The sequence below is a fragment of the Trichoplusia ni genome, unplaced genomic scaffold (genome assembly GCF_003590095.1).
Source record: "Trichoplusia ni isolate ovarian cell line Hi5 unplaced genomic scaffold, tn1 tig00000236, whole genome shotgun sequence".
Classification (NCBI taxonomy): domain Eukaryota; kingdom Metazoa; phylum Arthropoda; class Insecta; order Lepidoptera; family Noctuidae; genus Trichoplusia; species Trichoplusia ni.
The window spans coordinates 1-22,445 of NW_020800008.1; the positions used below are offsets into that span (position 1 = coordinate 1).

At 33.4% G+C, this 22,445-nt stretch overlaps 3 protein-coding genes and 1 long non-coding RNA gene across 5 annotated transcripts; all 4 read right to left on the reverse strand.

Annotated features, from left to right (window-relative positions):
* On the reverse strand, nt 1-3,473 carry LOC113507015. Its single transcript, XM_026889872.1, has 8 exons — nt 3,344-3,473; nt 2,718-2,888; nt 1,856-1,978; nt 1,377-1,682; nt 1,051-1,227; nt 567-701; nt 178-484; nt 1-87 (listed from the first exon to the last, which is right to left on the reverse strand). Exons 1-7 carry the CDS (start codon nt 3,471-3,473, stop codon nt 429-431), a joined length of 1,098 nt encoding a protein of 365 aa, XP_026745673.1. The 3' UTR covers nt 1-87; nt 178-428.
* Nucleotides 3,458-5,142, reverse strand: LOC113507013. Its single transcript, XM_026889870.1, has 4 exons — nt 5,137-5,142; nt 4,814-5,007; nt 4,198-4,502; nt 3,458-3,555 (listed from the first exon to the last, which is right to left on the reverse strand). The coding sequence occupies exons 2-3, from the start codon at nt 5,003-5,005 to the stop codon at nt 4,212-4,214; spliced, it is 483 nt and encodes a 160-aa protein (XP_026745671.1). The 5' UTR covers nt 5,006-5,007; nt 5,137-5,142; the 3' UTR covers nt 3,458-3,555; nt 4,198-4,211.
* Nucleotides 5,143-5,149: 7 nt separating this feature from the next.
* On the reverse strand, nt 5,150-5,967 carry LOC113507014. The gene is made up of 2 exons (XR_003401786.1): nt 5,633-5,967; nt 5,150-5,239 (listed from the first exon to the last, which is right to left on the reverse strand). It is a non-coding gene; the product is annotated as an uncharacterized LOC113507014 (long non-coding RNA).
* Nucleotides 5,968-6,702: 735 nt separating this feature from the next.
* LOC113507016 (carboxypeptidase N subunit 2-like) lies at nt 6,703-18,264 on the reverse strand. 2 transcript variants are annotated; one of them, XM_026889874.1, is made up of 8 exons: nt 18,236-18,264; nt 13,833-13,994; nt 11,964-12,114; nt 10,118-10,261; nt 9,448-9,904; nt 9,097-9,356; nt 8,531-8,656; nt 6,703-7,190 (listed from the first exon to the last, which is right to left on the reverse strand). In XM_026889874.1, exons 2-8 carry the CDS (start codon nt 13,939-13,941, stop codon nt 7,016-7,018), a joined length of 1,422 nt encoding a protein of 473 aa, XP_026745675.1. In that variant the 5' UTR covers nt 13,942-13,994; nt 18,236-18,264; the 3' UTR covers nt 6,703-7,015. The 2 variants fall into 2 exon arrangements, with proteins under 2 accessions (XP_026745675.1, XP_026745674.1); XM_026889873.1 differs by lacking the exon at nt 18,236-18,264 and having other exon boundaries at nt 13,833-14,121.
* Nucleotides 18,265-22,445: the final 4,181 nt, after the last annotated feature.

Here is a 22,445-nt window from a genome sequence, read left to right on the forward strand (position 1 = left end):
GTAGATCTTTTGGTAAAGATTCTTTAGTATCTATTTTGTACGAATTGGTATCAGAACCTGGTACCAATCGAAACAGGTCGGAGTGTTCTGTAATAGAATATTAAAATAAGATATAGCAGCAGACATATGAAACCATTTAGCAAGGTTATTTAATTGACTTATTAACACAATGATTACCTCCTTCCAAGTGGAACGTTACTGTGTCATCAAAGCCAGAAAATAAGGAAATTATTTCATCAAATTGTAATACTTCCGTGTCAGCATTATAAATACCCACATAATAAGCGTTAGTGAATACAGGATGCACAATTTCCTGTTCTACAATGTTAATAATTACACTTGTCCATACTGATGCAGCCCTTTCCCTTCTAGCTTCTATTTCCAACACTATAAATGGGCCTGGTATTGTATCAGTTGGTAAAGTTTTATCAAGAGCCAGTGATACTGTATTTTCCTCTACTGATCTTTGGAAATATTTCGTATTCTGAAATAAGTATATCGTTATATGAAGTAACTTTATAGAAAGTGTTCTTTGTTAAGTATTTATTTCGTTGTTATAACCTTACCCCCAGTTATTATAAATTCAGTGCCTGGAGCATATCCTGACGTTAGAACCACTTGATCCACTTCGAGTTCATTATTTTCATATTTTCCGAGATATGCGTTTTGTGAAAACGACATGATAGCCGTGTTTGTTAAATCTGCAGTCATAAAAAAAAATACATATATACTTTTGAGTACACGTACATTTAAGTCTCTTACATTATGTTGTGTTTTTTTACTTTTTATAAAAGATTCTGGTGTAAAACCATTTTAGTTCTTACATTAAAATGTGGTACGAGAATAGGTTATTTTCCTCTTATAATATTATATCATGACTAGTTATTGAATACAGCAGATCGCGCAACTTGTTCTGGTCCTAAAAGGAGTTTTTAACGTTTTTAAGCGGTTTGATGAACCAGCTCGACTCGCGACATCAGAGTGAGTTTTACACGCACGAGACGATGTAACGAACTTAATTTACAAACTCAAAGAAAGTAATTAATTTACCCGGCGGGAATCTTATCACAATAACTGCGTGAGCACCAACAGTTAATGCTTTTTCTGCTAGAACATTGAACACCAAAACTTTCTCGTTGAAAATTACATCTTCCGGTATGTTTTCAGGACGCAAAGTCAACTGCATATCGTTGTCTTCCCCAGAAATTTGGAAATAGTTTGAATGCTCTGCAACATATAAGGTTATAAAGATATGTGGCAACAAATTTGTGAACAGTATAAACAAATGCGTATGACATAATAACAGTTTAAAACAGTTCGGGTTTCTGAATCAGGGCAATTGATCTAGTATTTAGACCTCTGAACTGTTTGCTTACCTCCATCCAGCCTGAACTTCACGTATTTATCGAAACCCTGTATGAGGTTAATATTTTGTATATCTATTGTGTTTCCCAAGTATGTACCGTAGTAAATATTACGACTGAACACAGGTGTCGTATGGTCGGCCTTTATTATATCAAGAAGGATACTTGTGGTTGTCGTTATTGCGTTGACCCCCGATGCCGTGACGGTCAAATATATGAGGTTGTTTTCTAATATCACATTTTCGGGTATTGTTGGGTTTACATTCAATGTTACTTGACCGTTCTTCTCGTCGTTTAGAGTGAAGTGGGTTGAGAATTCTGAAAATTACATCAATAAAATAGAGCCGAAATTTCTATTATTTTTTTCCAATTCCATTATCATCAGTAAGATCTGTAACTATTAATGAAAGTAATTAAATAAAACAAGTACAGGCTAGAGGTATATTTAACCTATGAGTTCAATTAATAACTAACGGAAACAATAAACTTACCTCCATGAAGATCAAATTTTACTTTCTCGTCATAACCAACTGCTAGTCGAATATTTCCAAGAGCTATGTCATTGTTCTGAATACTTCCTCTGTAAGATGATTCTTCAAACATCAATTCTCTGGCTGTAATAGGTAAGGCAAGGGCACAGTCTAGACAAGTCTACAGAACTGTATAGGATAGGCTAGAGTGAGACACGATTAATAAAGAGAAATTGAAATATAGAGGAAAGTGAAAAGAGCAAAAGTAAGACGGCGCTGTATACAATTTGTATAATGGCAACATTATTAAAAACTTACCATGGATTTAACATAGAATATGGCATGAGTACTTACAGTTTACAACACATTTTTACAAGTAGGTACTACTGTGGTATTCGTTTGAAAGAATAATTATATTTCTTCCGTATTAATCATAATTAAAGGATTCTAAATTTTTCTTTACCGAAATACAAATACTTAATTACATATTAAATCATACCGGATATTTGATAATAAATGATTACCGGTCTTTACTATCTATCATTATAGTTCATATCGTTAAATCAGTAAAAAGTATTTGTATGTAATTCGTACTTACTGTCTTGAATTAGTCATTAGATTTGACGGCGTAATATTTTTTTCAGATACACATTTTTTTCTGAAATTGTTTCTTAGAATGCCATTAAAAAACTTGGAGTCGATTTGACCGGTTACATAAAATCTACGTTCGAAGATTTAGAGCTCAGGTTTTATTCTTCATTTGTGGCATTCTTTTTAACTGGGCAAGTCGACTTAAAGCAAAAACGACCTGGTTCCGGATTTTTAAAAGTGATAAATGCTTTAAAATGTTAACTAGTACCGTTAAACACTTCATTATAATTACCTTCAGGTAGTTGTATTATTATCGTGGCAGCAGTTCCTATAGTGTCTTCTCTTTCAGCTCTTACTTCAAAGAAGATGTACTGATTTGAGAACACACTGTCTGGTAGAGCAGTCTCCAGCCTAAGTGTTGCCGTGTTACCGTTTGTGTCGAGTTTGAAGTGGTTTGATAATCCTGAAATATAAAGAAAAAATGATATTTGAATGAACAATTTTGTGAAATATTATATTTAAAAGATCGTTACTAAGTGATTATGTTTTTAAGATAAAAAGGTAAGTATTTTGCTGAAAAATAAAAATAAATGAAAAAGCAAATATATGCACAGATGATTCAAGTGTGTTAATTCCAAATAAGTATTGTTAAAGAAGCATTTGCTATATTGAGCTTCTATAAATTTATAATTCTGTACGAATCTGTTAGGAAGTGAAGCATAATTTGTGTAACAACAAAAAGCGGGCTTCGTTTGGCATTTGAGAACCTGTCAAGCGTTACACTTGTTTATAATTCATGTACATTAATAGACAAAGCTATGTCACTATAACATTCTGGATAAGTATCGTTTTTAACGAGATATAGGGTGAATAATAATATATGTTGGATGCTACTCAATTACTAAACATTTTATTTACCTCCATATAAGAAGATGTCCACTTTATCATCAAAACCATTTTCCAGAACAATAGGTTGAGAAGGCACGATGGCGTTGTTATTGATATCGTAATTATGCTGATAAAACGTTTTGAGAGAAACCCAATTCATCGGGCATCAAGAAATCCCTGTTGCCAGCGATGGTAATCATAGTTTCAGTTGTCAAAGGAGGATCTCCGGTTAAATCTTCGTCCTAAAAAAATAAACACATAATTACAAACATGATGGTTATTGTGATAACAGTGATTGATTTCATATTCCGATATTTGAGTTTTCTCGTTAGACAGACGTACAGACAAATACACGGTGATTTTTTAGTCCTCTTACAAAAGGAGCCCAGTTCATGTATCCGCCGTAAAATACCCCTAGGCGCGATTTTTTTTTATCGTCAACTAAGATAATAAGTACGAAGAAAAATTAAACTAGAAAAATCTGAAATATACTCTTAAAAATGATAAAAACGCTGCCGCCCGCGCCCCTCACCATTGTTACAAGGCTCGGAACGCCGCTCGCAACAGGGCTGTGTTTCTAAAAAAACTACGAATTGCATCATAATATTGAAAATTGCATTTTAAATATATTCAAATTTCATAAATACCTATTTTTTATCATGAACGTTCTACTCGTTGATACATGAACTGGGCTGCTTTTGCAAGACGACTAAAAAATCACGGTGTAAATAATATATATACACAGAATTACAAGACAAGTACATTATTATAGGCTTGTTAAAAATACTTGTGACATTTAAATTAATAGGTAATCCTAACCTAAACGATGGATAAATAAGTATTTCTCGGTTAAATATGTGAAAATAAAAACAAATAATTCTTACGGTTGCAGTTATCCTCAAACGATGTCCTCTGGAATACTTCTGATTAAAGTAGTAGTTCTTAACATAGCTTTGAATTCTTTTGGTCTCTCAGTTGGTACTACGCTCTGAATTTCAAAGTCTGGATTGTCTACTGTGAAATGTACTGCATTTGTAGTTAGATCTATATCACGAACCACAATTTCGTTACCGCAACCTGTTATCTCGTAGTATGGTGGCACTGGCGTTGAGATGGTATACACAACACCACTAGATGGTATAAATTCTGGGGCATTATTGTTCGTATCTACCACATCAATCCTGAATGTCTGAAAACATTGTCACTATACATAATGAAGTTCTAAAGGTAAATAAAGATTTACATTCAACGATCAGATAAGATTTTTTTGTTAAATCTAGTACAAAAATCTAGGTCGCGCTTGAAATATAGACCTTTGGGTCGTTGATGCCGTATATAGTTACGGCACTTAGTGTCAGCTGTTAAGATTTGTGCGAAAATATGTTTCATTTCTTTTACTCAATATTTTATAGGAACTTTAAATAGACGTTATGGAAATTTGTATCAGATACTAAGAAGGAAATAAAGTTAATTATTTATTTAAAATATCAATACCCATACCACAGTTAGGCTTGTTTGTGGACTTCCTGGAGCACATGTGAATGTAACATCGGCTGATATGAACGTGGCCGTTTCATACTTCTCGTAATCTCCATAGTTGTGATTTGTAACAACTACCACTCGATTATTTTCAAAGGTTATCACGATGTACGGAGTTCCACCCAGATCTACGCCATAATTAGGGATCTGCATACCTGAAAATTTGTAGTTAGATTTTTGGTCCAAAACCTACTTCTACTCCTTAGTTCAATATATTTCCTCTAGCAATATTCTATTAAAGAAATTATATATGGATGTAATCTTCTAAAATGAGTCTTTCTTACCTATGATATTTTGTTGTACCGGTGTCAATAATTGTGCCTCTGTCTACATCTCTAAAACTAGTCAGAAATAGAGTCGGAGTGATGGCCCCTGTGACTGCACATCCTAAAATTAATGTTTGGTGACTTTAATTTTCAGTAAAGACTTGTTGTTGTGACGAGTTTTATACAAAGGACAAATTATAGTTATTTGTATTGAAGTAGGTATGTTAAACCAGGAAGTACGGCATTAAGTATTGTTTTGCTGGTGTATAAATATACAAAGAAGGTCTTGATAAAGTATTTCTGTGGATTAAGAGAAATTGCGACACATACATTTGAGATATTTGTTATATTCTTGGGGACACTATATACTGTATATCTTATAAAGAATGTGTTATTCATTAAGTAACCCGATGAAAAGAAATTTCTATGAAAAAAATGTGTAAAGTTCGTGTGTTCATTGAAAAAATGAGTGAATTTATCAAAAATAATATAGGTAACGTAATTTCTGACTTACCATAGCTGCAGTTGATGCATGCTAGCAGTACAGTTGTAAATAAAACGCTTTTTCTCCGAACCCCCATCCTTGCTATATCTTATTTGTGCGTAGTTGTGTACATTCCTAAAAGTTGTGCAATGTCTTGGTATTACTCACACTGCACCTTGACAATTCACTGAACATTCGTGGCCACACTAACTTACCTGTAACACTTTTAAAAACCGATTCATAAAAGCTTTAATCGCTCAGTAAATATAAGTTAGTTAATACTTTGTGGCCAATCACTTAAACTGCACACCCGGAAAATATTTGTTTTAAGTATACGTGAGATATACAAAAAACTTCACAAAGAACTGAATTTTTGTTGATAAATATCAATGAATGTTGATGATTACAATATCTAGGTATTGATATCTGAACGAAAATATCCTGATAACAATGTCATTAGGTATCCGGAATCGTAAAGAAATAAAGTATTGTTTGGAGTTATTTTTAAAAGGAGAAGGAATTAATTTGCATAATTATTGTGATACTTACATTTGCACCTGTGATTAGCATCCATAGGTGTTTTATATGTATGCACAGTTTGAATGTTATACGTACCTAAATAAATTCGATGATCATTATCTGTAGACCAATTATAACGACATCAACAAAGATATGAAGAGTTAATATTTGCCTAAATCGACGTACATATTTTATGGCAAATAAAAAGGGAACGCCCCGTACTTAGTCGCTACATTTTTAAAAGGAACATGTTTACGTAGGAGTTGTATGCCATTTAATTTTCCTTATTAGTTTTACTACAACCTGCATTGTTTTTCTCCCAACCGATAAACCCTAGCAAATGGCAAAACCCTTTAACATTAATTTCTAGCTTATTATTGTTTAATTTTAAAACGAATATCAGAAAACTATTTTTATATCTCATTGAATGTAATTAAATCTTGATTACAGTGACTCACAATAAAAAAACACATTTGCATAAATAACAACATAATTGAGCCATTTAGACATTGTTATCTCAATAATTATCAACTGATAACGCCTTAATTTCCTTTAGTTCATCTACCGCGGTTATGAATCTACCTCACACGTCACTGTATAATCGTCGATATTGAAGGTTTATCTATAGATAACGTTAATAACTAATAAAAAGGTACATTTTCAAATACTTTATTAACGAACTTGATACATATGATTATTTTGGCACAACAAAAGAAGCCTTATGACATTGTGTTATGACGGAATAATGTGTTATAGAAATAGGTTACACAATATACAATAAAAAGGCTTTTCAAACTTCCTTAAAACACAAAGCGAGTCAATGCCATGTGTCAATAGTAGTGACGTCATGGTTTTGCTCCATGCTGTCTTGAGGTTTCCTATTGACGGAGACGTTTAGAGCGAGGAGGTGTTGTATGGGTAGCCGGGTGAGAGGTTGACCATGCTCGCCCACTGCCCGGCGCACAGTTCAGGGAACTTGAGCTTCTTGAGAAAGTGACCTTCCAGGTACCAAGGCGACACGCAGGTTGGAGAGTAATCCCATATTTTAATTTCGTTCAGACGGACCCAACTGAAACATTGACATAGTATTTGGTGGATATGAAACAGAAATTGGATTTTTATATGAAAAATGTAGTAACCGAAAGTGCTATTTCTATTAATTCATTTAAGTTATTGTATGTCTTGAGTCTCTATTATATTACGGACAATTAGTACAATTTACATGTCATAACCTGATTCATCGTGCATCATTGATAAATTATTTTAGCCGCTTTGATATATAAGGAAAATTTGGAAGTAAATTTGTTTTTTACAGTTTTCAATTTCATTTTTATGTTTTAGTTAATTAAACAGTAAATCGTATGAACAATATCGAGTCCGGGCGACATCCAAAATTAATTTAATTCTAGTCCGTGTTTTATACGTTAAAAATAATTTGAACAACAAATGTATCAAACTAAAATATTTTTTTATTACTATTAAATTGCTTGCTGTTAAATCTAACATACGACAACATTTAAAACTTTCCAATCAAAAAGTATGTTATCAAATTCAATTTAATCAATATTCATTCTAACGCAGACTAAAATTCTATTGTTTTATGTTTTCAAATAAATCGAATTACTCATCAATTTTCAATGTGAAATTGGTAGCTTTATTAAGGATTTCAAAATGTAATTGTAATATTGTTTTTGTCTTTATTTATTTAGGCTAGACTAGGACGTATGTTTGTTCAACAGTAACCTTCGATGTAAACTGTTTGTTGGAACCTTTTGCAGCCTTATCGTTTCTCAAAGTAAGCTAAGAAAGTCTTACTTTAAACTGATCAAAAATATGACAGTACGATCGGGATACAGAAAAAGACTAGACTTAAATTAAATTGCTGAATAAAATGGAAATATATTTAAAAACTTGTTTATACGGTTTCTGTTACGTACGGTCGTTTTGGGTAAGTGTGTAGAATTCCGAGCTAAATGCTAATTACTATTAGATACTTCTCGTAAATCTTTTAATCTATTTAAATCCTTTAGAATTCCTTTAAATTTCCACCGTGCAGTTACTTTAAACAAATGGCTCGAAAAATAAAATAAATGCTGAACAAAATAAACCGAAGTCTGGAGAGTCGATTTAAAAATAAAACCTAGTTCCAGAATGAGTAGACATCGGATCTTCCATTCGCTATTACCGTTACCTTTTATTCGTACGTTCGTATTCGACGGTAACCCACTCTAGTTTCACCTTCTAATTTATTTTCGAGCTTCATATTGTCTGGTATAATTTCCCTGGCGGTCCCGCTAAGGCGCGACTGCATGCAAACTTGGCGATACGTTTGCAGTTGCGCAGCGGAAATGGGCTCGCGACCTGCATCTGAAGATAATGTCGCATGCATATGAAATGTTAGATACTTACGCCGAAATATACAATGCATGGCAGTCGCAGTGCCACGGGTTGCCGGATAATTTGACGATTGCCATTTTGGGCATATAGTCCAAAGTCCTCGATGGTAATGAGGGGAACATGTTGTTGTCCAAATGACTGCAATGAAAAAATGTTTAAACCTTTTTTTCGGATTAATAAACGTTTAGAAGATTTTATAAAATATTTTGAGTGAAAAATAATATCCGGGTGTATTATACGGAGATAATTGCTTCTTTTGGAAGTAAAGTTAATGAATACATGTAACATCCTGTGATTATGAGTAAGCTAATGCTTTTAAAAGATGATCTTTCTTTTCATGACTTGCTGTTTATCTACGAGAAAATATTTGGCTTTGCCATGACAAATGGCCTCATTCGATTTCCAAAGAATAAATTCTGTGGTTTGAACATGACGGATAGTCAGGATTTATTTTCATGATTTTTACTTTAATTTATTTCTGGAAAGATCTGCTACGAAGAGATTTCATTTAAGTTATGCACTCCCAGATTAGAGTCGGCAAATATTTACTGTCTTATAATAATCTCAACGGTACTTACAGAGTAGTAAGATTCTTTAAAGTTGAAAATGTTTTAAAATGTACTTCGAATAATTTGTTATCAGAGAGCAAAAGGGAAGTAAGATTTTCCAATCCAAGAAAAGTGGTGACGTTCAAGAATCTCAGTTTATTTTTAGACAAATCGAGTTTCTCCAAATTAGTACAATTCGTAAAGGCGTAATCCGGTAACTCTGTGAGGGCGTTATTCTTCAAATCCAAAGTGCGTAAACGTTTTAAGTTTTCAAATTCAACACCAGTCAACTGAAATTAAAAGGAGAATTTCATCACTTTGAGTTTGATTAACGAGGAGTCACAGCTAGACTTACATATACAAATGTAGATTGAAACTTACACTCATTAGACTATTGCTGGATAAGTCAAGGAAGGTCAAACAATCCAAATTTCGAAACAGATGTGTTGGAATACTTTGTAATTTATTACTCTCCAACAATAAAGTTTCCAAGGCTTGTAGGCTCTCAAAAGCATTTTCACTTATATTGCATATTTTGTTTTCTGACAGTTTTAATATTTGCAACGTCTTAAGGGAGAAAGTACCATTTTCGATTCGTTGAATTTTATTTTTAGACAGATCTAATATTTGTAACGATTCGAGACCGACAAAGCTATCCGATGGTATGTATATGATATGGTTATTTGAAATATCGATGGTTTCTAAAAACGAATTGTTGGCAAATAGCTTTTCCGGGAGAGAGTATAAAAAATTATTAGATAGGTCAACGTGGAATAGTTTTTTCGTGGATCTGAACGCGTCGCTATCAATTTCTTCCAGGTAATTCCGTTGAAGTCGTCTGAAACAATTTTATTGTTAAAGTAGTATAAAAGCAATAATCGTTCCATGCATAAAAAGTTATAAATATTTATATGAAGAACTTTAATGAGGTAAATTCTTATAATACGAACCTAATTAATATCTCTAATAATGTATAACGTTTCTTGTTAATAGTACCTAATAAAATTCTCTTCTACACTCACACTCTTCAATACTCTACTTATATACTTACAAAATCCTTAAATTGACTAAAGAGTCAAATATCCCGGATGGTAGATATTCAACATGGTTGTCAAACATGTCCAGCTCGGCCAGAGAACGCATGCCTTTGAATGTCGTCTTATGTAACGTCCGCAGTTTGTTGGTGCCCAAGTCACTGGAAACAATTAATATAAAGTAACAATAATGAAGATTTGTGGATAGGGTAAAAGTAATATTTATATGAATGAACAAATTAAACGCAGGTCTACATTTACTTCAATGTTTATGTTAATCTAACCCTTGCCCGTGGCTTCAACCGCCTGGATGTCGGTTATCGCTACAAATCCTTAAACCTCCTTTAAGATAAAGGATAAAGGAAAAAGTACCCTATGTGTTAAACCAAGATGTCAGCTAATTTTTTTCATCAAACCACATTTTTTCTCAAAATCGGAGAAGCCGTTCAGTCGTAAAGAGGTAAAAAAAACACACAACATGCACATGTGACAGCAGCAATCGTTGGTACACACATACCTGTGTGTACGAGTATGTTTCTACGATTACATGTTTATCAGTAAAGTAAGAGTAACCGAATAAGATAACAACATCTTCAGATAGCATCTCGTAATATATTATCTGCATGCAAGATTTTTATTTAGGTGACGTAGCAAAATTGCATTTAGATTAGACGGATTTTTTGTTTTCATTGTTGATCTCTTATTGATGAGACCTCATTTTATGTCAAGGATTTTCTCAGAAGAAAACTTTGTAGTCTACTCATCATCTGCGAGAACTTCAAGTGTGTAATGATTCATGTGGAAGAACTTGGAGTCAGGCTCGATGACCAGGTGATAGAGGTCTAATATATTAAGTAGTAGGTAATGGGTTTAGTTAACAGGTTACCTTTCGGATACAGTACCAGAAAGTCCTCAATAAATTCATGACGTAAATACGAATGTCTTGTTGCATAACAACTTAATGTTTCTTTAGTCAAAGTTGGCTCTTTCAAATATACTTAAAATGACGTAAGCACACGACTTCTATTCAATCGTGTCACAATGACGCTTACTTGTCAAAAGGGTTTGTTTGGACTGACAAAGGGACAAACTTACATCTATTCACACTCCATTTAACATACGTAAGATTGGTGTAATGATGACGAAGTAAATACTTAGCTGTAGCAATGACAAAAAAGATGATTATGGTAAAAGTGACACATGACCGTAGTTATAGGCTTATAAAGAATTTAAGGTTTTAGTTCTCCTATAAAGGTTTGGGAGCAACAAACATGTTGCTTATAACAAAAACACGAAAACTGCAAACATATTTTTAAACAACTGTTCTCAATCAAAAATTGAGATTCTTGTCTGACTTGTCTCATTACAGCAATTTTTAGATGTCATTACAAAAAATAAAATATTTTAAAGTCGGCTATAAAATAAAAGAATTTCTTTCAAAGTAGTATAATTCATATACTATATCTAGATGACAGCTTGGTTTTATATGTCGCTGTCGTGGGATTACTATCCTTTCTTTATGCAAGGATTAAGCTAACTTTTCTAGGCATCAAAAGGGATCATATTTTCTTGGATGCTCGAAATCAGGTTTTCAAACAATTGAGACTACTAATGTAAAATAATTCACCAAAGATAACACGATAAGAGAAAAAACAGACAAGGTAATGTTTTAAAGAGCTCGATTTAATTCGATATTATTCTTTACTCTTTTTATTAACTAACTAGTTTCGAAGTCTAAGTTCACTAATATGTGTATCGTGTTTTGAATACCTTCGACGGATGGACAGACAGATTGAAGAGCTTCAGAATAGGAGTCAGTATTCTTTACAGAGTCAGGATCCTTATGAATATGCCAATACTTACATGTTGACCAAGTCAGCGGGCACGATCAAGTCGGGGGTAAGCGTGGTGAGCCCAGCCCTCCAGCAATTAAGTGAACGGCGGGCTGAATCGCAACGGCAAGCGCTTTTCGAACATTGTCTCCAACGAGATTGGCCGAAGCTGATTGTCCAGGCTGTGCAGAGAAAGTTATTTTAAGTCTACGAAAACAATAGCTTTGAAACCAATTAAGAAATCAATGAATAAAACTTCTGATCTTGGAAGAATTAATTTATAGGGATTAATTTGTATTTAATGTTATATAGAAAATTTCAAAATGCAGTCAACAAGTGGAGAACTTCGTAATTAAAATATTATAATTTAACAGACATTTGGGTGCTCTGTCATGCTTCACTTTGGGTTTGAATTAATACAATATTATGTACAATGTGCGAAACAGTGCGGTAACTACAAATTAATTAAATTATAGATGCCACGACCACAACCACATTTCAAATACCTATTTAAAACAAAAGTTTGAGCGAATTGGCGTAAAATACTGTCCTATTTCATATCATGTTTTGAATCGACTATCAATATTTAATGCATTTTGTTCTTATAAAAGTATTAAACGAATAAAATCTGAGGCTAGAGCAAAGTAAGTTTAAAAAAAAACTAGTCCCCTTTAAATTTGATCTTAACCTCGATTTTTATTTTAATATTTGTTTTTATAGCAGCAAAAGTAATACATCATACAGACAGGCAGACAGCGGAGACTTAGTAATAGGGTTTTGTTTTGACCCTCTTATGTAACAACCTAGAAATAGAAAAAACTTTTGTAGAAACTTATATTTTGAAACCGAATTTTTAGAATAAATATGTCATGTATTTCAATTGCCTTGATGTTAACAGAAGGTACAAAATGGAATATCGTCTTGGAGAAGAATCCTTCTTTATCCAAGAATTTTCGAATGATAAATCGATGGGTTTTGGAACTTGTCCTGTCCTTTTGTCGTGGCTTCTGTTTTTTTTTTTTCTCTAGCCCACTGTGTCCCACTGCTGGGCAAAGGCCTCCCCCAAATCCTTCCACGACTCTCTATTCTGGGCCGCATGGAACCAGCCTACGCGGTAAGCGTTAAGGTCGTCTCGCCACCGCTTCCTAGGTCGCCCACGACGACGCCGTCCATCCGTTGGCTCCCATAGTGTGGTGACTTCTGTTTATTCTCAAAAAATAACAACGGCATATCAGTACCTTTCGCAGACATGGCCAGTTCTTTCGTACGTTTTACAAAAGTAAAAAAATATTAAACTAATCAATTATTAAACATGTTAGATATACAATACTTAATCAATTATCTGCAAATAAAGAACAATATAGAATTGTACATTTAGATAAGAAACGGGAACGCAGCCAGAGTGAATTTATGCATAAAATAAGATCCTCAGTTTAAGCTCAGTCTAGCTCTCAGCGAGCTCAGTGTACTAAGTTATTGCTCAAGCCCCGTGGGTGCTGGTTAATTATGAACGGTTTCATTTCACGTGTCGCGAGCGCGCGATGCAAGTTAATAACAATAATTTACGAACTACATAATCTGTACGAATTCGTTGATTATGCAGATTGGGGTATTTACCTGTAGCGTTCAGTTTCAGATATGCTGAAGAATAATTTATGTTTATTTATATTCAAACAATTTAATTACTACACTTCTAAAACGTTTAAACGTAGAACCGTACAGTTTCGGGTCGTCAATAAAATCTTATGATGGTTCAAAAAGGTATTCAGCGGAAACATTTAGTGGCTAGATACTAAGGTAAAAGTATTAAAATTTATTTTGCAACACGAGCTTTTAACAGTTACAAACAATGCACGTTTACAAAGAAAATTTGTTAACATGCAAAAACGTGAATATTTACAGGGTTGCTCGATAGCACGTAGCCGGCGATCCAGTTGTCGCCAATGAAGGTCTGGATTGCAGGCACCTGGGTGCGGCGGGGAGTCGGGCCGGGAGCCGCGGGTAAACATTTCGAACACGTCGCAGGCATTCAGACTGCATGGTGCCTCAGATGCCTGAAACACTTCCGAGAACAAACGAGGACACGGCATTGTTAGTCTACGAGGTAAGGAGGATATTATCATAAAGGAATTCGAAGAGCTTAACTTAAAATATTGCGAGCGATTTTAAGACTTTTCCGTCGTATCCGAACGGAGGATTTTTTTTTATTTAAAAAACAACCTCCGCAGTAAAGTATTTATTAATTGTGTCTCGGTGCCTTACATACATACAAATCACATGCAAAAGGACACCCAGACTCAGAACAAGCATCCGTGCAGTCAAAAAAATAAATCCTCCTATATTTTTTTAACGAAAAAGTCTTTATAATTGTGTCAAAATTTTCTCTTCAAATTCATGACATGACATTACCAGTTACAAAATGTTCTTTTCTTAATAGTACAATTCTTAAAATATATTCTCAAATTGACTTTAGCTCGAGTTTTCCGTTGGAAACACAATGTCAGAAAGTTACGAACAAATGCCCCTGTCGGGAAAGTTTCGAGGTAATAATAATGGATAACGCGGGAAGGAGGCTGCACAGACTGTTTAATAGAAGGCGTTTGTTATTAAGATGATTTCAATATATCAGTGATCTGATTACTCTCGGATTTATGACAGTTTTCTTGATCGAGAACAATTTTATTAAGTTACGTATTTAGTTGAACATAAGGCATGTTATGCTGATTACCTAATAATTCAATCACTTGATTCATTTCGTGATTGCACGAGGATCAAGGTAGGTCGACAGTAACATAAGTTTGAAGCTACCACAAGGCATTTAATTTGTGTTCTGCCAATGACATCTGACGTAGTTGTAGGTCTCTAAAATTAATTCCTCCGTAAATGTGTTCTACAGAATATTCCACTTTGACACAGATATCCGATAAGATAATAATAATAGAATCATCTTGCGGTGATTGTATTTGTCTGTTATATATTTGACTGACTACATTCTATTTGAGTGTACAAAACAGGTGTTATTACTAACAGCCTACTGCCAACCTAGTAATTTTATCTAAATTCGGAACAATTTTGTAATTTCGTCGTTTTTGTCACTCTGTACCTTAATTTTAAAACTTTTTGGATATGTTAGAAAATATATTACGTTCATTAGTTTTCTAACGGCCCATTAAAAGGCAACATATTACGTGCTTCAAGTAAATTCATTCGCTGAGAGAGCTTGTTACTAAAGTTTGGTCCAACGAATAGTATCAAGTATTTAAGTTAAATCCACTTCATTAAAGTTCATCTGTGCCGTATTAGTTGTTGGCAAAGTTAATCTGTAGAAGGAAAGTTGCAGTTACTTAAATCAAGACCAAATTTGTTGGAAGTGTAGCGATGGCGTGTTTGTTTATTTATTTTTACTACTTGAAAATTGATTGTGATTTCTATCTTTTAAAAAATAATATTAATTACGAATAAATAACAAAAAACCTCACTTGATTCTTACACTAGACATTAAAACCAACTAAGCTGGTTAATTATTTTGAAAGTGCAATAAGTTTGTGACGTCTTTCGAAGGCGTGGGTAGGACTTGGCATTTCATTGTTACAGAACTGAAATTGAATTTAAACGGTTCCACGTGTTCGAGCTCTGCGACACATTTTATACAAGGCACTGAAAAGGCTGTTTAAAATAGTTTAAATAGGATATTATCAGTCCATAAAACCTTATAGTTAGATGTTGTATAATTCATTCGTTGTTCAAATATTCAAATTGTCCAATGTATTTTAATATAAATTTCTATTTTTATATACTGACCCTTGTTCACGTCACAAAGCGATTTCGATAAGATAACTTCAACTTAATTAAAAAGTTCGTAAATACTTCGAAGGCGGACCGCATCAGGATCCTTTTAACTGAATTTGAGTTAGAAGCGAAGATAGCCTTGAGATTTGCATGATAATGAAGGTGTTTCTAGTCTATAGCTGTTCTTAAGTGCAAAGTATCTGATACTGAACAAACTCGCTTAAGTCGAAGAAGATAGTACTACTAGTACATTCTCCAAGTCCAAGGGGCATAAGACTGAAATGTGCGACAGTGTGACCCTAGAAGGTTCGCACATTTTCACTTCGTTTTTCATTTGCACAGCACGGACAAAATGAGAAAATCTTTTGTTTATTTAGTCAATATTGTAGTCGGGCGAAGTCGTGCGCTACGGTCGGATAACGCCGAACGCGTAAATCCAATACCGGATCATGTTGATGAATTCATTCGGAACTCTTGTACTATTTTGTGGAAAGAATTGCAAGGAATCTTGAAATTGTTTTATTGTGTGAATACGTTAACATTAATTCTCACCGCTGATAAATTTACGAATTCTTTAAGTAGTCTTAAAGTTTGCTAGCGCTCTTGGATTTAAGACTTTGGGATTAAGGTTCTCGGCGCTCGTAGTTTCACTCAAATTCTAACACTAAGCTTAAAAGATAACGGACTTGGTTACGTTTTATTTTAAGATTTTTATTTTAGTATATTTTAATACTTTCAAATTTCGTTCTGTTGTTGTGTTATTTTGATTTGAGCGATTTGGTTCGTCGGGGAAATTTTTGAGAAACACAATAGTCGCTGATTTATTAACCAAATACATTCGAATTGACAAAAAAAACTAACCGAATTATCTTACTGAACATAATTCTCAATATCCTCAATAAAAATAAACGCGCAAAAAGTCATATGTCAAATAGATTTACGGTGTTACTCTGCTAGGAAATGGGAAAAGTAAACAAAAAAATACAGGCGTGTATCATGTTGGAAGCGGCTTCATCACGGTCGGATGAAGTGGAAGCCATGTCAAAAGCCATCAAGAGACGCCCGAGCCTGTATTTTTCGCTAAAACATAATTGAATGGAGTTCTGGTAACACACTGCAAATTTACCGAGCCCTGAATAACTGGAAAATTGCACCTGAACGCGTAAGTTTATGACAGTATTATCCGAAAAAACCGAGAAGTTTCTTTGGACGGCAGTTTTGACAAGTTTTTTCCTCCCAAAATTATTTGAATAATTGCTTAGTCGAAATTATTCGTAATTGCTAGTTACGCGAAGAGATTAATAAATATAAACATGTCATGTTTTTTACCTAGTCGTAAAGGGTTATAGGGTGCGTATAGGGTTTTACTTTTTTTAATGGTCTTGTAAATCACCTATTACTATCGATCTATTTTAGGCAATGAGCAGACTTCTCTCCCCTCTGTAAACATAAAACAGTTTCGCAAGTGTACAAAAATATTGTAGTGTTGCAACGAATTTAGGGTGAGAAAAATATAAAGCGTACATCGGCTTGAGAATTTCCCTTTTCCAATAGCTAATAACGTTAAACAGGCAATTTTGGCTGAACAAAAATAAACATTGGGTAAGCTTTAATGTTATGGTGGTGATACACTTGAGCATAAACTTGTATTAGCACAACATTCCGCTCGCTTAATGTTCTACTGTCCTCCCTTCACGAAACAATCGCGGTTTTGTAACAAACTTAGAGCGTTGTACTCACATTGAACTGTTTTAATTGCATTTGAAAATTGTCAAAGTAATGTCATCGCCTAGCAAAGCGCCGAGCATTCGCACGAACATATTCAAGGAAATGTAGTGTGTCAGCACCATTAGTCCAAGACATTCCTTATCACGTAGAGGACTATCTCGCTTTCTCAATTGCAACAGTCATTTTTTTATCCTAGCGTTCTTATGTCAACAGGATAAGGTTCGATACTACAAGGTAAGTAAGGTAAGGTAAGGTTCGCTAAATTAGTGGCCAAAAAATACATGTAAAGTACATATAAAAATGAACCTTATCATTTAATTATTATAATTATCTTGACCTTAAATTCCAAGCACTTATAAATTTGATTGATGTAGATAACTTTGTGTTATCATTACGCACTTTGGTAGTTTATATTAAAGTAATATATTTTGTTATCCGAATATAAATACAATGCGTAATTCCATATTTATTAGATTATCACTATTTGGTTACTACGATTTTGATTTTACTAGGCATAAGAGTTAATAATTCACCAAATTACATTGTAAAACAAACGTAACTGCTATTATTGTTGGTTTTATTTAGTCTAATATTAACTCAAACACATAAACAAAAAAAAACTTTAATAAAATCTTATATTAAAAATAATATCTGTAAATAAATATTCTCAGAAGCACTCAAACAAATATATTTCATTTCGTTAAACAACACTGGTTCTTCTTATTAATATAATGTAGCGAGGAGTTATTTACACGTTTTTTTTATTAAAATAAACGTAATAATTACCTTCTATCTTCAGAACAACAGCAATAATTATTTGCAGCAATTTAATCGTCATTGTTATTCACTGTTCTGGTAAGAGTAGAGCTACAACACAATGACTTGCTTTTGTTTCGACCAGTAGGCAAGCGTATTCCATTTTTCCTTATGTAACATTGCACTATTTTTTTTTAAATGCTCATTGAACATAAATATCGCTTGAAGTATGAACATTATTTCAGCGGTAATAGTTCACCTGTTCAGAATTAGAATACGTTTTTCTGATGACCTTTTTTAAAGAAGCAATTTTTAATGCACTTTTATTGCAAATGAATGTTACGGGTTAAAAATAATTCTTGATTAGTTTTAAAGTAAATTTCAAACCTTTAAATAAAATAGTTTTTTTTTACTCCAAAAGCTTTTTGATCTGACTAGATTATGTATCGTAGTACCATAAGCAATCGTGTACAATTTACACAGTATAAATAGTTTATACATTTCTGTAATAGTAATAAGTTATAATGATAAGCCTCGTCAAAATTAGGAAAAGCGAGATACAATTTTCAGCCATATTTACTTAATTACTGTTGTTTGAAATAATCCTGACGCTGAATTAACGAATAAATGATGACTGTCTGAATAATTAACTGACATTTGGAAAATGAATAAGCTACAGTGCAATAACGAGGATGAATTTAAAAAGTGAGTAAATTGAGTTCCTAAATTTTACACGGTATAAGTTATGCTTGAAGAGTTGTAAAAAATATAATTCATCATTCGGTGGCCGCGGTAAGCTCCTGCTTAGATCTTGTCTTTGGCACCTTGTATATGTTTGACACTGACTGACTAATTAATGTTTCAAGTAAAAAAGCCTTATAAAAACTGCAAAGTTCGATGGCGCAGACAGACACTAATACAGATACGTCAAACTTATAAAACCCTTCATTTTTAGTCGGGAAAAAAATAAAATAAAATAAAACAGTTTACTAGTCCCATGTTGTATAACACAGTCTTTTATTTTATTCCCGATACACAATTAGCCAGTTAGCTGAATTGATTACGTCCGCCGTTCAAATGCAGTCCCTATAGGGGCAGGCCGGAGAAATTGGGGACAGAACGTATTTGCATAATAATAGAATAGCTAATTTAACGAACAAAAATAACGTGAATTCGTGGAGGCCTTCAAAAACACATTACAAGGTCCAAAATCAATAAAACCATGTCCAAAACCGACTTTATTTTAAAAGCAATAACGTACTTATGTAAAACGAATGGACATTTTTCTTAATGGTTACTTTTTAAACCTACTTCTTATTCTGCTCTAAATACTAAAACGTTTACGTTTCCAGTGCCTTGTTTATAGTAAGTTGTGGTAATTAATTACTTAGAGAAGAAATATTTTGTTCAGAAACTATTTTTTAATAAAGAAGACTATTAATTGTGGTTGTAGTATTTACAGTAATACGAACTGCAAAAAGTATATGAATAAGGGGATACCGATATTACCTATATCAGTATTTTAATTTTTATTTTTTGAAGAAAATTATGTTCATTCAGAAACAGTAGCAACAAAACTATGAAAGGTACCTAATAAAATAACGTTATCAGCAAAATAAATATATGAATATCACTTATGGGGTTTATCAGTGTTTATTTCCTGCAACTATTATCTGATTAACACTATCGTTATATGTACATTGCAATGTTTTTATTGAATTACTGATACGTCTAAATAGTCTTGCTGGGCAACGACATTAAATGTTTCGCAACAAAAGGAAATATTGTGAACATCATTCTATTTTTTATTTTAACCCTTGCCTGGTTGGGGTTTTTTTTAATTTTGTCTTACATATTATGTTCCTACAGAACATGCGTAAAAATATGTGGAAATAAAAAGCTTAATGTTTTTTTTAATACTATGGCTAACGCATTTAGGTACTTAATGTGGTATGGTATGGTATTTAAAGACAAATCCATGTGTCGGGGAAGTTTCGCAAAGACTCAGAACAAACAAGCATTCGTGGATGACAAAAATGCTTGTCCTACACGGGGATTAAATTTGAGACACGTTGCGCTTAGTAGGTTTGGCGTGGTGACCTCAACCAGTCTGCTATGCATGCAGTTAAATGTACTAATTATAATGTGTAGCGGTTTCTCACGTGCCTGTACTTGTCAATCTTTCTTTCTGTACTATTGAATGTCACTCTTTTAATCTTTAACTAATCCATATGTTAACTTACTTACTCTGTTGGCTCAGCGACCCAAATTGTGTCTTGGCCTCTGATACGAGAGAACGCCACCATCCATATGTTAAAGGATTAAATAAATGGTAGCTACATGGATCACTATAACAATATCTGGATAATACCCAGTTATATCCCATACTTTATTTCATTTCATATAAAAACTTGAGCGTCACAATATTACCTCGTTGGGATTCTAAAGAAAATCTTATAAGTATCATCATTACTCTTAGACATTATGAAAAAAATAACACTATTTTTCAGAACTAGAGAGCTAGACAGATTTAATTGCTTCTATCATTTAAAATTAATTAGGGTTGCGAATATCAAATAAATTTGAAACTGTTTATGAATTTAAAATTAATTTAACGTTAATATTAAATGAAAAGTTTGATTCGAATGGATTTTAATTTTAGAAACTATATTTTGTATATAGGTTTCGTGGAAACGTGATTCATGCTAAGGCTTGATTCAAAACGAAAACACGTTAAGAGTCAACTACACATTGTTCTCACATGTTTGTCTTGTAGCTGTTTTAGAAACTCGGGTTCTCGTAAGCCTTTAAGTAATAAAACAGTTAAGATTTGCTTCAGGCAGGACTTAATTAAAGCCTCCCAGAAAGTCACACACGGAAAACTTCAGTGATCCGGGAGGAACTGCGCGGAGAGGCGGTGCACTGTAGCAAACAGTTGGAAGAGCTCTATTTTGTATAGGTAATAAGACTAATGTAGGCATACTTCTTCTTAAACTAGTCCGAATAGGATTGAAAGATCTTTATGTATTTTTTTTACGTATTTACTAGATCTTAGAATCTGTTGCTGTTATAAAGGTTGTCCCCACCGAACATTTTTTTATTCCTCGTAAAAAATGAATACCGGAAATTCCCTAGCAATAAATAATAATTTATATGGCAACACAATGTTTGCCTTGCTAGCTAGTAATAGATAAATCTCCGGGTTCACAAATCAATTTTTTATAGGGAGTAATGTGTATGTACAACTATACAGTACAGTTTACTATACTATAAATATATTATTAACTAGCTTTTGCCCGCGCCTTCGTCCCCGTGGGTAGAAGATATAAGTTATGATTTATACCTGCCCGTTTTTTTTCACATTTTCCATTGTATCTTCGCTCCTATTAGTCGCAGCGTGAAAGTTTATAGCCTAAAGCCTTCCTCGATGAATGGTCTATTCAACACAAAAATAACTTTTCAATTTGGAACAGTAGTTCCTGAGATTAGCGCGTTCAAACAAACAAACAAACAAACTCTTCAGCTTTATATATTAGTATAGATATAGATAAATACCTTTTGAATTTAATTGAAATTTCCTAGTCTAAAAGTCTCTCTTTCACTTTGCAACAAGACTTTTAAAGTAGCCAAACCTTGCAGACAGGCTAACTGGATGGATGCGTTAAAAAAAAACCTATGTAAGCTAGAAAAATTTACTACGTGACTTAAAACATCATACTAATATTTATGGAAGTTTCACGCAAAAACCACTGAACGGGTTTAGGCGAAACTTGGTACACAGATAGTTTATAACCAGGATTAACACATAAGATAGGTTTTGTGTTTCCGTGGGATCATTTTCGATGTGTAGCGGGCGGGTTGCAGGAACAGCTAGTTGTTAAATACACGATGCTCATTTATTAAATAGCTGCTGACGTCAATTATAATCGCACATTTATTATGCGGCGCGCTACCACACATCTAATTAGAAAATGCAGTGCGTGCTGACCTATTGTATTAAATGTTTACTATCCATTTATTGTCGCTTGCAAACATCATTACTAGACCCTTACTTGACAGCTTCAAATGCCCTCCAAGTCGTAAACATTATGACATAATGAAATTGACGGGTTGAACACATTAACTATGATGGACACTCCCCACGTACACTACCAACAATACTTTACATACTTATATATATTAATGTTTTGATTTGTATGATTGGTAAAAATAAGAAATATTAAGTGTTGATTTATTTTTT